General features: G+C 40.5%; 1 protein-coding gene across 1 annotated transcript; it reads left to right on the plus strand.

Annotated features, from left to right (window-relative positions):
• Positions 1 to 730: 730 nt before the first annotated feature.
• On the plus strand, positions 731 to 4,605 carry LOC102294404 (PH-interacting protein; the record flags this gene model as incomplete). Its single annotated transcript, XM_014339203.2, is given in 2 exon segments — positions 731 to 802; positions 924 to 4,605. Coding segments are annotated over 2 exon segments (158 nt in total), but the record flags the coding sequence as incomplete, so codon positions are not given.
• Between the last annotated feature and the right edge of the window lie 12,225 nt (positions 4,606 to 16,830).

Raw genomic sequence — 16,830 nt, forward strand, 5'->3', positions numbered from 1 at the left:
GTAAGACATAAATAATGTTTGTATGTAAGGCTATTACTTTTAGCATGGAGCTTGTGAAACCAGTGACCCAGAGCACATGGCCATCACTGCACCTCACAACACACGCTAATACAATTCTTTAATGCTGCATGTGATTTTGATGAGTCCCAATGATGACAAGCAACATTTGCATGATTTTACACAGTTGCGACTCATTTCACTTTGTCTCTGTGAAAGGAGCATACAAGAGATGATCTAAGCAGAGAGAGGCAACTGTAACCCACAGGCCTTTTATGATTATATTTTTATAGGCTTGGCTGATGACACCACGAGTGATACTCTTAATAAAAGTTAGTGACTCATAAACTTAAAAACAACTTCTATGACAATGCATACAGATGGTCTGCATTACATGAAAAGGAGACTTCACCACATAAATAACCAAAACGCAATTAAGTTATTTTGTGAGGGAAAAGCATAATGAGAGCCATCACTGCAATTGTGGTGCCCGAAAGGGTTTATTCTCTTTATGCTTGAGGTTTGATGCCATCTTTTGCAAATACATAATACATGAGACCAACTGGAGCTCGTCAGAAGTTGTTTATTATTAAATGACAGGTGAGGACATTTGAGTACCTCTGCATAATGACGTGGGACTTCATTACAGCAATTGTATGTTGTTAGTAGGAGATGGAGTGTATCTGTACCTGTCTTCTTTCTGTGTATGTGTGCTAACCTGGGGTGCGAACAGAAGCCAGCGGTGCCCAAGAGACCATCAAAGAAGACGCTTGTTTGACGAGGACCCGAGCTGCCGAGAGCTCAGGTAAATTCCCTGTGTGTGTGTGTGTGTGTGTGCTCCTGGTGAAGGATAGCTCTCACACCTGTGCGCAGGAGATTCTTTGAAGTGCCTAATCATCTCGTGCCTCCTCTAACCCAACTGACAGGATCCAAACACTGCATGCACACTTCACACGCAGAGGCAGGGAGTGAAGCCAGAGCCTCTGCTCTCCTGTGGCGAGTGGAGGGATGAAGGGAGAAGAAAATAAAGAGAGCTGGAAAGGGAGAGTCTGACGCTAAAGATGAGGAGAAGCATAAAAGTTCAAAAAACAACAACAACAAAAAAGGAAAACTAACAGCCAGCACAGGGGAGAAGGCTCTCGATAATTAGAGTGCAGAGGAAAAGAGGTGGAGAAGAGGATCTGATAGAGGCGAAGGAGAGGTGGAGATGTGAGGGAGAGCAGAAAGCGAGGTCCCCTGTAGTTTGGGAACAAGGGCAGAGGTGGGAGACATGCCAAAGTGGCTTAAATCAGCGGGTGGAAACGCTGCAGGTGCAGGAAGTGATCTGAGGAAGTCATGTGATATCTAGGAAACTTTAATGGTAAACAAGGACACATGAAATGAGAAGTTGTGCTAGCCACGGATGCTATACAGTCCATTATGATTGCATAACAGGCAGAATTACGTCTATTTCCCAACCATGATGGTGTTGGGGTTACATGTGGGATATTTTTTGCAGCAGACGTTATTGTTTCATAGCTTTTAGGAGTCTGGAAAACTCTTATTAACTGTTCAACTTAATAACCGTGGTTAAAATTGTTGAAATGTTTAGGAAAAGATTTGAGAAATTTCACCCTTAGAACAGCAGATGTAGCCTTTATGTAATAAAAAAAATCCCATTAGAATATTTTTTTCAAAGGAGACTGTGATATAGTTCAAAACTAAAGCAGATACGGAATAACGATAAAACACAATAACAGGGGACATAAAAGGCACAATTCTCAAATAATAATGAGTATTTTTAAACCATTAAAACCATTTGGTGCCTGTTGCAAATGATCCAATATACAAATATACCATTTTAAAACATGTGGTCACCATTATGCATCACAACTGTATCACAGTGAAAATGTGTGTTTTATTAAGAGGGAATGTGTTTTTCAAATTTTGCAAGTAACGTGAATAAAATCTACAAATTTTAAAAAAAATTAAAATCAGTTGTATAGTTAAATTTTAATGCATGTCTGGAACACATGATGGAACAGGAAGGGGCCGTCCCCAAACTTTTCCCACAAAGTTGGGAGCATGAAATAGTTCAAAATATCTCGGTATGCTGAAGCATTAAGAGTTCTTTTAACTGGAACTAAGGTGCCGACCCATTTCCTGAAAAGCACCCCCACATCATAATGTCCCCCTCACCAAAATTCAAACTTGGACAAATGAGCACCATTCTCCTGGCAACCTATGAACTCAGACTGGTTCATCGGATTGGCAGATGGACAAGTGGGACTTTTCTCTCCAGAGAACACGTCTCTACTCCTCTCGAGTCCAGTGTCTCAGGGTGCCTTACACGACAGCATCTGATGCTTTGCATTGTCCTTGGTGACGTAAAACTTGGAAACAGCTGATTGGCCATGGAAACTCATTCCATGAAGTTCTCAATGCACTGTTCTTGAGTTAATCTGAAGGCCACATGAAGTTTGGAGGTCTGTTACAACTGACTGTGCAGAAATTTGGTGACCTCTGCACACTATGTACCTCAGCATCTGCTGATCCTGCTCTGTGATTTTATGTGGCCTGCCACTTCACGGCTGAGTTGCTGCTGTTACCAATAAGTTCCACTTTACTGTAATACCACTAACATGCAACTGTGGAATGTTTAATAGTGACGAAATTGACTTGACTATATACACCTGTGGCTATGGAAGTGATTGAAACACCTGAACTGAATAATTTGAAAGAGTGAACAAATCCTTTTGGCGGTATAGTTTAGCTGATGCTGGTGGCAGAAGAGGAGTTTTTGCATCTCAAAGCAAAGCTGCAACACGATTGTGGCAATGATTGAATGTACACTGACAGAACCAGAGGGCAACTTTGGAAGTAAATGGAGATGCTATGATGCTATGTGAGAAATTGACAGTACAGCAATGAAGGCATTCTTTGACACCTTCTTAAGAGATCACATCTTCAAATCAGATAGCTGAATAATTAGAAACTTCCACCATGGTTTGCTGTTCACAGTCAGGATGTATATTGAATCCAACTGAGAAATGTTTCCATGCATAAATGTGATGGGGAAATATTACTGGTCTCTTGAGCAAATGTCTCGGCTTATTCCAAATGCTTGCTCCAAATGGCAGGTTTAGCAAACAAAGACACTAGTAAAGGCAAAGATTAAACAAGTGCAGCAAAAATAGGTGATCGAACAGAAGAACGACAAAAATCTGAATCCAACACCTTTGTTATTCTCTCTGCCCTGTGCATGTCACATTTCAGGTTGAACACTTTTTCATTTGCTGAACTGTTTATACCGAAAAAGAGACAGCAACACAAAACCCTCCCTGATGCATGTCTGCATGCAGTGCTTTAAGAAATTATGGGCTTCAGACTGATACATCCCACTTCTTAGTTAAAATAAAAGAGAGAAAGACTGATTTATGCTCATAAATCAGCACCAAAGATGCAGTGTGTACAGTCTGTTGAAATTAATTAGCAGTCTTGTCGGGGAGTTTAACAGTTCCCCCAACTCGTTGGAGGTCTCCCATCGTGGAATTCAAATGAGCCAAATGCATGGGGAAGTCCAGAGAAGAGCAACGGGGGGTATGGGCACAGCATCGGGGTCAAATGGAAGAGCCTCAATGTATCTTTGAATGTATACTGCCTGTGCATACAAGGAGTTTAGCAGTGTGCCACTGATAGACATTGAAAATTCACTGCAGGAGGTCTTCTCTCAAACTGGAACACCATTGATCCGATTTAGTGTGCACTGAGAAAAGCCCCAGCGACTGAACAACATTTTAATAGCCTTTTGTGTCAGAAGGTGCTTTGTGGCTATGAATTTTAAATGTTTCTACCTTTAATGTTGATGAGACCCATCTCTGTGTTGCAAGTTTAATCTTGGATAGATGTGTGCACACAACAATACTGTAATGGCCCATTAGACACATAGAGGGCAGCCTGCAACTGCTAATTAATGACTAGCATGGTAAATATTAGCACGTCCTTAAATATGCATAAACCTAGAATATGGGGCAATGTTGAAATCTCTCTCTCTCTCTAGCACACACACACATGCACACACACAAAGAAACCCTGTCTTTTTTCCTCTGCAGCGTATAATAGTTCACATAATTTAAGGCAATACGGCTTGAAGTCAACCAGAAATTAAAGCAATTTTTGCGTTTCAAAGTATCCTTTCATTTCTGCCTTGTGGGCTGAAGAATTTGCAGGGAAAGAGCAGCTGTTTGCCTGTCCAATTTCCTCTTGGCCTACACACGCACACACAAGCATACACTCACACATCCACAGCTCATCAGGAGTTTACTTCTAAGGAATGATCTGGCGGCATCTTGAGTGGCAGCTCACCACTGCGTTGCACTCGAGTGGTCATCGACACTGGGTGATTGCAGGAGGTTGCCCTCTCATATTTCCTCAAAAAATCTCTGGCTGCGATCCCAAAATGTTCTGTCCAACCAAGCACACCAGCATGAGAACAAAAAGAGCAGCCTCCCCTGGCATCTCCACCACCGCTCCAAAGCTACTTGTTAGCACGGTGTATTCTGGGGTATCTGGAAAAATGCCAGGAGTCATGCAATGCCATGTCTGAATTTAATCCAGCATGACACATAGAAACAGACCATTAGGTATATTTATTAATATAAGCATACCTGTTTTATTTTGTTTTTTACATTGAAGAGTGTAAATCCAAAATACTAAGATGTTTTGTAGAAATTTGTTCACAAATTTTATTTTATCTTGATAAAGACAAAGGAAACAAATCTAAAAACAAATGTAAATACTTTTTTATCGTTGGCTGTGACGTTGTTTAGTCAACATTAGCGATAGTGTTAACCACCACAGCATTTTGCTAGATAACAGACTGTGTGGCAGTTAACATACTGTAGGTTTAAACTTTTACACTTTTGCTTTGCCCACTGTATCAGTGCACTAGTTTCAGTCAGAGTAACTCATTCAGTACTCTCAGCAGCTACTTTGGCCTTGAAGATGTAAAAATGTAGCAATAAGCTAGAAAATTGCTGTGAATTGTGTATGAGGACAGTGAATTACATGCTATATGTTGCACTCCAAAAACATGTAAGTGTTTTTACACTTACCGGGTAGTAAGTGTAAATAAAAACTGTGACCACGTGAGGTGGTGTATCTGGAGCATGTTTCTATTAACATAACATTGTGGCAGATCACTGTCCTTTATTAAGACTGGTTTCACAAGACAGTTCTTCCTAGTGAGGCAACCCCTAAAACAGGAATGGTTTCATAGGTCTACTGACATTTTTTCCCTCCTCATCTTTTTGGGCTGTGTTTTCATTAGTTTTGTATTTTGCTATGGTCAGTGTCACTGCTGGTAGGATGGGGAGATACTTGGAGCCGGCAGAAGTTGCACAGGTAGTCCAGCTCCACCAGGATGACACATGAATTCGTATCATTGCTAGAAGGTTTGCTGTGTCTCCCAGCAAAGAGCATGGAGAAGATTCCAGGAGCCAGGCATTTAGTCTAGGAGAGCTGGAGAGGGCTGTTGAGATTCTTAACCCATCAGGAGGAGCGGTATCTGCTCTTTTGTGTAAGGAGGATCAGAATGAGGACTGCCAGAGCTACAAAATGAGCCCCAGCAGCCTACTGGTGTGAATGTCTCTGACCAAACAATCAGAAAACAGACTTTGTGAGGGTAGCCTCAGCACCCGATGTCCTCTAGCGGGCCTTGTGCACTCTGCCCTGGACCATGGAGCCCGATTGGCATTTACAATAGAATAGTAGATTTAGTAGGTCTACTACTGGTGCTCTGTGCTTTTCACAGATGATCAGGTTCACTCTGAGCACATGAGTGATATGAAACGGTCTGGAGAAGCTGTGGAGAAGGTTATGCTGCCTATAACATCATTCTGCATGACTGGTTTGGTGGCATGTCAGTGACGGTCTGGGGAGGGACACACAGACTTCTACAGGCTAGGCAACAGCAGTTAAGACCCATCCTTGAAGCTATTGTCAGACTCTACACTTGCCCAGTGGGTTCTGGATTCCTCCACAATGCCTGGCCGCTTGTCTACTATGTAGACAGTTCCTGGATAAGAAATTCATTTGTGCTGCATCATTTTTCACTTTGATTTTTGAGATATCTTTGAATTCAGCCCTCTGTGGGTTAATAATATCATTTCCATCAGATGATGCAGCATCCTTTCATTCCTAACACATTACCCAAACCACATTAGTGTGCATATCCAACATTATTTTTCCCCACTGGCATCTGATGTGTTTTTGAAGTGTTGCTTTATTTATTTTTTTGTACAACACTGAATTGAAGCGACATCAATATCTCAATTTTCTGACCATTTTTCCTTTACAGGAAACATCAGACTAACACTTATTAGTCCTAAGTCACATTTGTAGCTGTCATAGTGTCTGATCAAGCTGACCCACTGTGTCACAGCTAACATTTGCTTTCAAAGTCTTAAAATTGAACTGTTTTATAATAATAGCTTCCACATAGTTTTGTATGTACACAACGCCTTCACTTCCCTGTGGTCTGAGCTCTGGAGTGGCTCTCGTTGAGCCTATAACCTCCATTGTTTAAATTCCGATTTCTGTGAGGGATCTTTTTGTATTGGTTTGCCAAGATATAAGTGGGGCGTAACTCATGGGTGAGGGGGAGGCGCTGCTGCAGGTCAGTAGTAACTCTGAATACTGAAAAGGCATTCTGATCCTCTTGAAGCAAATCATTGATGGTAGGTAACCCCAGCCACTGATGCTTTGCTCCAGTGAGGGTGGAGGTGAAAGGAGTCCGCGAAGCCCTTTGACATCCCAGCAGGGACCCTGTAATCCAACGCTCGTCAGTGCTAATCTCTGTAGCTTTGCAGCTACAAAGCAAACATCATCTTATGTGTTTGACTTGCAAATGTTTTGAGTAACAACCATAATGCGCAGATGACCAGAGGTGGAAATTGGTTAATTGTCTTTGGATTCTGACAGAAAAATGACGAATTTCCTCCTTGACAATGGCAGGTTGATTGACTGCTGCAAAGGAGTCAAGGGTCAACTCACTGAATTGGTCTGCTTTCATTCTTACTTGTGCCATCCAAGTTTGCATGAGAAAGTCTGAAAAAACACTTGAGAAGAACTTTCTTTGAGATTTGAGGAGGCTTTCAATCCCAGGTGCCTTGAGATGCTAATCTACTCTAGTCTCCATGCACAAAAAGGCAATTTTTAAAGGTTTACAAACTCCTACTTTGTTCAAGGTTTTCTGACCTCTTTTCTACACTGTTCCCTTGTATTGTCACGTAGCGATGTGCTTGAAAATGCCATTCTGTAGCTGAATAAATAACCCAAGGCAAACTAGGGCGGTTTGCTCTGATCTCCCACAATAAACTTCTCTGAAATTTCAAAGCAGGTCTAGACCTCAGCTCTGAGGCCTTGACAATAGTCTCGGCTCAAAAAATGACAGAACACTGCCACAGGTGGTTTATTCTTTAAACTATAAAACAATGCTGCACCTTATTTGTTCCTTATTTAAAAACCTGTTGGAACTTGCTGATGGATGAGGTTAAGGTCTGCGCTGTGGGGAGAGCAAAGAAGAGCAATAAAAGGGTGGATACACTGACACACACTGTAACGTTTTCCTGTTTGGTTTGCCCGTGTGCTCTTTGTTGCATGATAATGATATATAACATAATATATAATACAGCTACAGTGCTGAACATTGACTCAATGATTTACTAAATAGGCCAGGAATATCAGCCATAGGTGTATAAAAATAATCATATTAAAAAAATACAACAAAAAACTATTAGTATCCAGGTCACAACTCTTCAGCAGCCTTGTGGTGAAGTCGTAAATCTCATAATCACCTTTACAAGCTCAAACATTGAGCTTCTATTCATTATAGTGAGAGATGTGCATGTTTCTCATGCGACTGATCCCTCTCGATCTGAAAAAACCAAAGGCTTTTTGTCTTGTGCATTGACTACACTTGGGGTTAACGCCTCACAAGCTCTTATACCTACACCTAAAATGCTGAGTCATGCTAATCCCATGGATTTATCTTTTATCCACAGTGAAAACAGCTGGTGGCAATGTTTAGTGGACTGTAAATAAGAACAGCTCAGAATAATGGTAACTGTGGATGATATGCTGGACTGCGCACACCCACCACAGACTCAGTCTATGGATTAAGCAGTCTCCTGTCATGATCACGTGGGCTGTGTAAGTCTTTTCCCCCTGAAGCACCAGTAGTATAACTCTTATTCTAAATTAATTTAAGAACTTAAGTATCTGTTATTACTTTTGATGAATATGGCTGTCCATTAAAGTCTGGTGTGCTGAAGCTAAGTCGGGTTTGTGATTTTCAAAATTTTATTTAGCTGTGACTCAGTTCAGAGACTAGATCTTTCAAAAATCAAACCAATTCAATGAAATCTTATTTATGTCGCACCAAATCACAAGAAGAGTCACCTCAAGGTGCCTTATATTGTAAGGTAAAGCCCCTCGAATAATTCAGAGAAAACCCCAACAATCAGATGATCCTCTTTGAACAAGCACTTGGTGACAGTGGGAAGGAAAAACTCCCTTTTGATAGGAAGAAACCTCTGGCAGGGGGATAAACAAGATAAGAGGCACAGTGTGGAGGAGAGTCATAAATTAATAATAACAAATTATTAAATACAAATTGTTGGATAAACACATGTATAAACACACAGTGAAAACAGGTGAATAAACACTCGTCATGGGAACTCAAAAGCAGCCAAGATCTATTGCAGCATAACTACGGGAGGATTCAAGGTCGTCTGATCCAGCCATAATTATATGCTTTATGAAAAAGGAAAGTTTTTAGCCGAATCTTAAAAGTAGAGAGGGTGTCTGTCTCCAGAATCCAAACTGGGAGCTGGTTTCAGAGAAGACGAGGCTAAATCACAAGTAAGCCTGAGACTGAAGTGCTCTATTCTGGTCATAAAATAAAATTAACATAAAATTAACAGGAAGCCAATGAAGAAAAGCCAATATGGGAGAAATGTGCTTTCTCTTTCTAGTCATTTCAAACCAGTTTTCTTTAATATGTTGGTTACAGCTTTAAACAAGTTTAAAAAAATATATAATTTAAGAAATCCTTCTTCTATGTTCTGAATGATTATTTTAGCTTTCTTTAATACTTGAACATTACTACCCAGTAAGTGTAAAAAACTTGCATGTTTTGGAGTGCAATATTTAACATGTAACCCACTGTCAGTGTTATCATGTCATAGCAACATCATCTTTTTTTTTAGATTTTACAGGCATAGTTACTACTGTAGAGGGTGGGTGTTAACCAGGAAAAGAACATCTACAAATTACAAAAAAAAGTTGCAAAATCCCTTAAAATACACATTGGCAAATTGTGGTTGCCTAACATAGCCAAGTGTGTTTGCAAATTATCAGTGTGAATCCTTTTAACTTCACCCACCATCTCTGCCATGGGGAGATGATTGCTACATGGTATAATTGAAGAGTAGATCAAAAGCCAAGGCAGAAGTGGTCGCTGAAGACAAGTGTAAGGGTGCATCCATACCGACTGCAGCGCTCTGTGGAAACTCAGACCCACAGATTACAGGCTTCAGCTTATCATTACAATAGTTGCTGGGTAAGGAGCAAGTCCTGCCCATAGTTGACTGATTTCCAAATTACTTAAAGAATCCACAAATTGAAGCTCACGATCTGCTTTATTCTATATGATCTGGAATTCTGGGGCACATACTCAAATAGCAACTGGAGCAACTTTTATTTTTTTTTACCAATAGACCCTCGTATTACTACATTAAAACAACTGGATTTGTGAGTTCAAATGTGTGACTGAATAATCTTTAAAGTCGTATTATAGTGCAGGATGTTGTGGTTGTTTGCATACGTTGTTTCAACATGTGCTCGCAAACTAAAAGGAGTCACGTGATCCCACGGACAAAAGTTCACTGTGTAGGTGAATTAAGGTTGTGCCAACTTGTTTCCTTTCCATTCTTGACAGATCACCCTCAGTATTTGTCCAGCAGGTCCACCTTAAGCCCACCAGTGAGTACCCCACACCCATCGTGCATACATATATGTACAAACACTTACTGTACATACATCTCAAACCCTTGAAACCACTAGCCACACCCGCTCTGTCATTGATGGAATACAGATGTTATCAGCATGCTGGATAACACTGTTTGCTCTCTTTAAAACACTGGCCACCTACTTTTCTCCACATCTGTTATACAACCAGAGCAGGAGCAAAACAGGGAAGTAGAGATAGGTCACGCTCTGGATAACTATATTTTAATTAAATGTCCTGCACCACCAGGGTAACAAATTGTCATCACTTATTACTGCCACAATATGCACTGCTGCTAATACTTCTGCAGTTTTGTTTTGCTTGACGTGATAATGCTTGTAATAGTGATAAGCAGATCGACGTACAACTTTTCTAAATATCCTTTTTTATCAACTATTTGATCAAATTTCATCAGCTTTTTAGTACTAACTCATTGAGATCGTAAGAAATGTTGGCTGACTGGAACATATTAAAACATGTGCAAACACGTGAAAATACAGCACATGCGTGAAAATACAGCACATAGAGCAACAAAATATTTTTTTTACAATTCTAACTAATTCGAGGAGTAAATGTCAATATTTGGTATGAATATTTGTATTCTCTAACACAGTCTGAACTCTCTTAGTCAAATTTCCTTCAGTAGTCTTGAAGAATATCTCTCCAGGTTTCTTAAAGGACATCCAAAGCTTTTCCTTAGAGTCTGTCAAGATGATCTCATACTGGTTCAATCATTTTGAAGCTCTGGGGAGGCCAGTCAATGACTGATAGTGTTCCACAGTGTCTTTTTCTATCCAGGTAGGCTTTTATTCAATTCACTTCAATTCAAATTTATTTATACAGCGCCAAATCACAACATCAGTGGCCTCAAGGCGATGGACTTCTACTGCATTGACAGTGTGTACAGGATCATTGTCATGCTGAAACATGAAGCTGTTGCCAATCAGTGGCTTTCTGAATGGTTTTGCATCACAATCTGATGATACTTTTCTGTGTTTATGACAAGATCTCCAACACCACTGGCTGGAGTGGAGCCCCAAACAATGACAGGGCCTCCACCGTGTTTTACAGACGGCTCACTGTTGTTTCATCTCCCGACCTCCCTGGTGACAATTTGAACCAAAAATTTCAAATTTGGATTCATCACTCCATCAGATGTGTTGCCATTGATTTTCAGTCTATTTCTTGGGTAATTTGACCTAACTGAGCCTTTCCTCTCTGTTTACATTGCTTCAGTCTCTGAAGAAGTCACTTGGTCACAAGTGTTCATCTGACCTACAGATGAACACTTGACCTACAATCAACTTTCTGGGAGTTCATTACCTGGGTGACTGAGCACACATCAGGAAAGTATTAAGTAATATAGGTCACTATGCGATTGTACCATATAACATGCTATATAAATTTAATGTAAAACAAACAAACATTTGGCACTGTAAATAAAAGTTTTGTACCATCTACACATTTGACATCAACTAATCAGCAAGAAATCTTTCAGCAAGTTGTTCTCACGTGTCTATGTGAATTTTCCAGTTTGGAACTCATTTTTCATTATAGCCAGCTGCTGCAATCATCACTACTGATACTTTTTCAAGACTCATTTCACTGACAACAGCTGTGTAGCAAAAAACAATTTTAAAAATGTATTTAATATATATATAATTAATTTAATATATAATTAATTTGCATATGAGTTTAAATTTGTATAATACTTACTACCTCAGAATTTTATTATTTTTTTTGCAACTTATTGCTTAAAAGTGCACTTTCAACTTTTTTTGGTTTTTCAGGGGGAAAAAATTCACACTGATGACGTAGAAGTCTCAAAAACTCCCATAAAAAACTGTCACATTATAATACTGCTATAGGCCTGTGAGTTTGTCTGCAAAAAAGGGCAAAGATGCTAAGGTTAACAAAATCAACATTTAGTTGTTGTTTAAGTAAACAGTTTGTTACTTCTATATGCGACTATATTGTCTGTTTTGGAGAGGCAATAAAAACGTTCTTTAACTCCTTTAGAATTCCTTTGCGAAGAACTGTTAAAGGGAAAACTTTAGTCAGTGAGAAAGACGTTTTAATGCTGTTTGTAAAAGTACATCTCATCCAGAATGTGGAGCTACAGCAGCACACAGTACCACACGCCACACATTTTTGCAAAAGTGATTAATGTGCATCATGAAAGCCTGGAAATGCTTAATAGCAGTTGCAAAGCTATTCTGTCTGTAAAGGTTAAACCACAACAGAGGTCCTTGGGGATAAAGAAGACAAAGCGAGGTGTTTCGGACACATGCCAAAGTTAATTGATGCAAAAAGATACTCACTGGGGCTTTTATGGGTCATTTATTTTAACTGTGATGGAAGGAGAGGGTTAGTATGTATGCTCGGAATCAGTTTGGGGGCTGCTTGGTAATGTCCGTGGGTAACAGGAGTCATTTGTTGTGATTTCTAAAGACTTTCTGATATTTTCTCAGGCTGTAAACTCTGGGTCAGAGACCTTGGACAACTCTTTGTTTCCTTCTGCAGAAGACTAGTCCAGACTCATCCATTGCTAGAGGCCAAAAAGATAAAGCAAACAAATATCTGCTGGGAAAAGATGGAAACAGTTTAGATAGATAGAAAATCTCCTATCTAGCTTCACATTTACATAATATGTAATAGTCCTGGACATAAGCAGTCAAATACTGTGAGTAATTTTATTTAATTATATTTATATATTTTATTTTTGTTTGTTTGTCTTTTTTTCCTTAGTTGCACTTTGAAAAGATGCATCCACATGTTAAGACTCAGAAACTGCTTTAAGAGAATTTACATTTGTCTCCACTTGCATCTGGAAAAAAAAAAAAGACCAGGGCCTCCCAGGGCATGATTACATGTTATATTTTGCTGTTACATTTCTAATTAGAGAACACACAGGAGTGGAGGATGTGGAACAAGTTGAGTCACAGTCGGTTTGGTTTCAGGAACATTTCATAGCCACATATTCATTCGCTGACAATCCGCTGCAGCATTATACTTCTGTGCTGAGGTAAAACCCTTCTGCCCCAATTCTGACCCTGCAGGAAGGCTGCTGGGCTTTATAGCACTGTAGCTACATGCATTTTTCCATTGTTTCACCTGTGTTTACATCCACGATGTAATGTGAGTGCTTAACACTACCCTGAGGCTACAATGGGACTTCTGCTGTTGGTGGAATAATTTGCAATCTCCTGTTTTGTTTGTTTTACCTCACATCAGATGGAATTCCCCTCTTATCTAAATCCAATAATTACTTAAACCTGGATGTCAAAACACTTTCCATTATCATCACAGCCCCTTTTACCCCCTTTTCCCCTTTGATGCCAGTTGTTACCATGCAGGAGCAGAGTACTTGGGTCTTTTTTGGCTTAACTGAGTTGCCAGGAGGACAGGAACACTCTGTGTGATCTCAGGATATGCTGATGCCTTGTCGGGATTAAGACAACACTATGCTGTATGTAACTTTCATTTAGGACTAGTCTAAAGATGTTGTGTCTGTTTACTGAAAACAGATCGTGTTTTTGTGCTGTTTTTGGCTTTTCACGTAATTAAACCACATTTCAAAATGTTTGATGCTGCTAACGTGAATCTAAATTTGAAGGCAGCTAATAGCCACTTTAGATGCCCACGTCATTAGTTTTTGTTAAAGAAAATAACAGCACTGAACTTTTTTTTTTTATAAAACCTAAAATGAAATTTAAACAGTGACTGACTTGGTGCTTCCATTTCATATATCCTGTCTATGTCCAGGATTTAAGCAACACTGATGGGGTGGCTGTGGAAGTAGTGCAGGTCATCTACTAGTTGGAGGGTGGGTTCAATTTTTTGTCTGTTCCAGTCTTAATGCCACCATGTCCTTGGAGAAAATCCTAAACATTGAGTTGCTCCTGATGGGTAAATATTAGAAAGAAAGCAGTTAGACATAGAGAAAAGTGCTTGTGTGAATGTATAAAATGCTTTGAGTGCTCAAGTAGAGTAGAAAAACCTTGTATATGAACCAATCCATTCACCATAATTTACAAATGGAGGACTTTGTTCTTAAAGTCTGTAATGGCTCTTCACGTTGATGGATTTAATCTTTTAGCTTAATCCCAGTCAGGCACCAGTACAGAGATGCTTTACTGAAATTCTGGGTGTGTTGTAGGATTCTGGTCTCTACTTTCACTCAGACACTTGATGCATTTGCTTTCTTTCTTTTCCTCAGTGTCTGGACATTCTCCTGTTTCCTCAGTTACCTTGCTGATGGAGACGGGGGAGGGTAAGTGCTTTAGCGTCATTAAAAGTAAGTTAGGTGTAGCTAAAAGAAAACACAAAGCAAAGGGTTAAAGGGCAGCAATGGGCTGCTTCAAATGGTTTCCACAGTCTTCCCTTGATAGGTGCGTTTGAGTGGATGAAAAAGTTTCATGTGGGTAATGTGTATTTTGGTCAAAGTAAAAAGTACATTACATGCTTGTAATGTTTTATCTGTGTGGCAAAATTCTGAATAATATACTAGCTTCTGTCGATATACAGAAACACAGCAACAACAAAGTGGGATCCAGGTTTACATACTAGTATTTAGACGTTGGCTAGCACACTCTGTGAATAGCAGAAGTACTAAGGTATGTTTATTTACAGCCTTTCAGATGGGCCAGATGGGAATTAAAAAAAGAAGAAAAAAAAAGAAGGGCAGCACAGGCAAAGCTTAGCAGATGACTCGGTTAATTCCTCCAGGGCTCCCTGCATGTCTCCAGCCCTTTGCACTGTAAATGGCTTCACTAAAGTCATTACTTTCTTAATTGGACCAGCTCAACATGTTTCCCAAACTCTTAAACAGTTTATGATTCGGAGATGCAAACCAAACACTAAAGACTGTTGTTTCCTCTTTGCCTCGGGGTGACAGGCCTGCCTGCCATGTGAGGAAGCAGGAAGACACCTGTGCCACATTTCCCATCATCTCTTTCTATACCATACATCAGTGTGTCTGCCCCGAGGACCGAATTGTAATCAGCTTATTGTTTAATGGGAAAGCCAATCTCAGCGTTAGGCCTAATCGCCTGCCGTGTCCTTTTCGAACCTTTCCAAAGACATCATGAGGTTTAACAAGGAAAAAGGCAGGGGGGGGGGATAATAATTAAAAGGTACACCAGTAGGATACCATGTTCGCTCACAATCACCTAAAAGAGGGATCATTCCTCCTCACTGAGTCCTGTGGCACTTGCGTGAATTGAAATCACATGTGAATGAACGAGCTGATCCACAAACGGCTGGAGCTTTCTGTGCTTCAATAGCCTCCGTGCGTGATATTACTGCAATGTTTTGAACATGCTGAATGGAGTTCGAGCCAATTTAGCATGAGGTCCCAGCTGGAGTGCCAGTCTTGGTTTACTTGGGAAAAGAAAATGTTAGGAGAATGGAAAACGTTCGCTCATATACATGCAGTTCAACCCCCCTCGCTTGTTGTGACAAAGATGAATGGTTGGCTTTAGGGGACTTTTAATCAAGGCTCGAGAATACAGAACGTAACATAGTCTGTGCCAGCAGACCACTTTTGAATATTAACAGGAGGATTGGATCCTTTAAACTGGATCCTTTAACCTCACAGCACTTTTTCTCATATCATGATGAAGCGATTCTGACACTGAAGATCATAATCACAGATACCAAATCTTCACAGTCTGAATGGACTCTGACACTACGACTGGGAAGCTGAGGGTCACTTCAGAGAATCCTCCTGTACATAAGGTTTGCCTTGCCCACCTGCGTGACGTGACATAAGGTAGAGGGTAGGTGCAAAGATGTGTGATGGAGGCTTTGGCAGGACTGTTTCCTGCCTCTCCCTCTCTCTCTCTCTCTTTTCTTCTTTAGCAGCACCAGGAGCCCCTGCATGGGGGCCACCCCCTCTGACATCAGCGAGGCCCCGCAGCCCTGGGAAGTTGAGCATGTGAGCTTCCCCAGGTCATTAGGGAGAGGCTTGAAAAGACTGTCACCAGGAAGGAGATAAGCCGCGAGGGGCGTAGTAATAAGGCCCCGAATAATAGCCCCTCTGTAGAAAGCCACTGAGGATACAGACCCAGGGATTAAAGGGAGACTGAAAAGGAGAAAGTCAATGGACCTCCACAAAAATATGAACCGAGAGTACTGGTGAATAGTGGGGGGAGTTATCAGCATTCTGGGGGCTCCTTCTCTGGGCCCCATCAAGCTCAAGGAGAAGAGCGGTGTTCTGTATGTTTTAGCCTCTTCTCTGATGGGATTGGCAATATTAAGGGAAGACTTTTCTGCCGAGTTTGTACGAATCATTAAAAGAACAACAAAAAAACCTCCAACTTAATTGGACGCAGACCTTCAGTACTCCGGTTCACTGAAGTCATCCTCAAAGTGGAGGTGCTGCGGATCATCTTTTTCGATGCAGTTTACATGCAGTGTGTTACCGCGGTGCAAGAACAGGCTGTCTGCATTCACTGTGTTTGTGCAAACTGCTCATGCAGTTGCGCATTTTTGTGCATCTACTATCTTTTTATTCTAATGGCAAAAGTCAGCTCAGTGTGTAGAGGCTTGTTTCTACTTGTTTGCTGATAAAATCTCAGTCACCCTCCCTGTCAACACTGTGTCCATGTCCTGTGGGAGAACTGTTTTTGTTTAAACAACAGGGCATTTAAGCATCACTTTAAACTACAATGGCAGTCCAGGAAACATGTAGTTACAGTGTGGCAGAATATGAAAAGAACTGGATCAGTTAAATATCTTTAGTCAAAGTAAGAAAAGGTCGATAGCAATGGAAAGCTTAATAT

This window comes from Haplochromis burtoni, unplaced genomic scaffold (genome assembly GCF_018398535.1).
Source record: "Haplochromis burtoni strain Fernald_Lab_line unplaced genomic scaffold, NCSU_Asbu1 Contig_272, whole genome shotgun sequence".
Classification (NCBI taxonomy): domain Eukaryota; kingdom Metazoa; phylum Chordata; class Actinopteri; order Cichliformes; family Cichlidae; genus Haplochromis; species Haplochromis burtoni.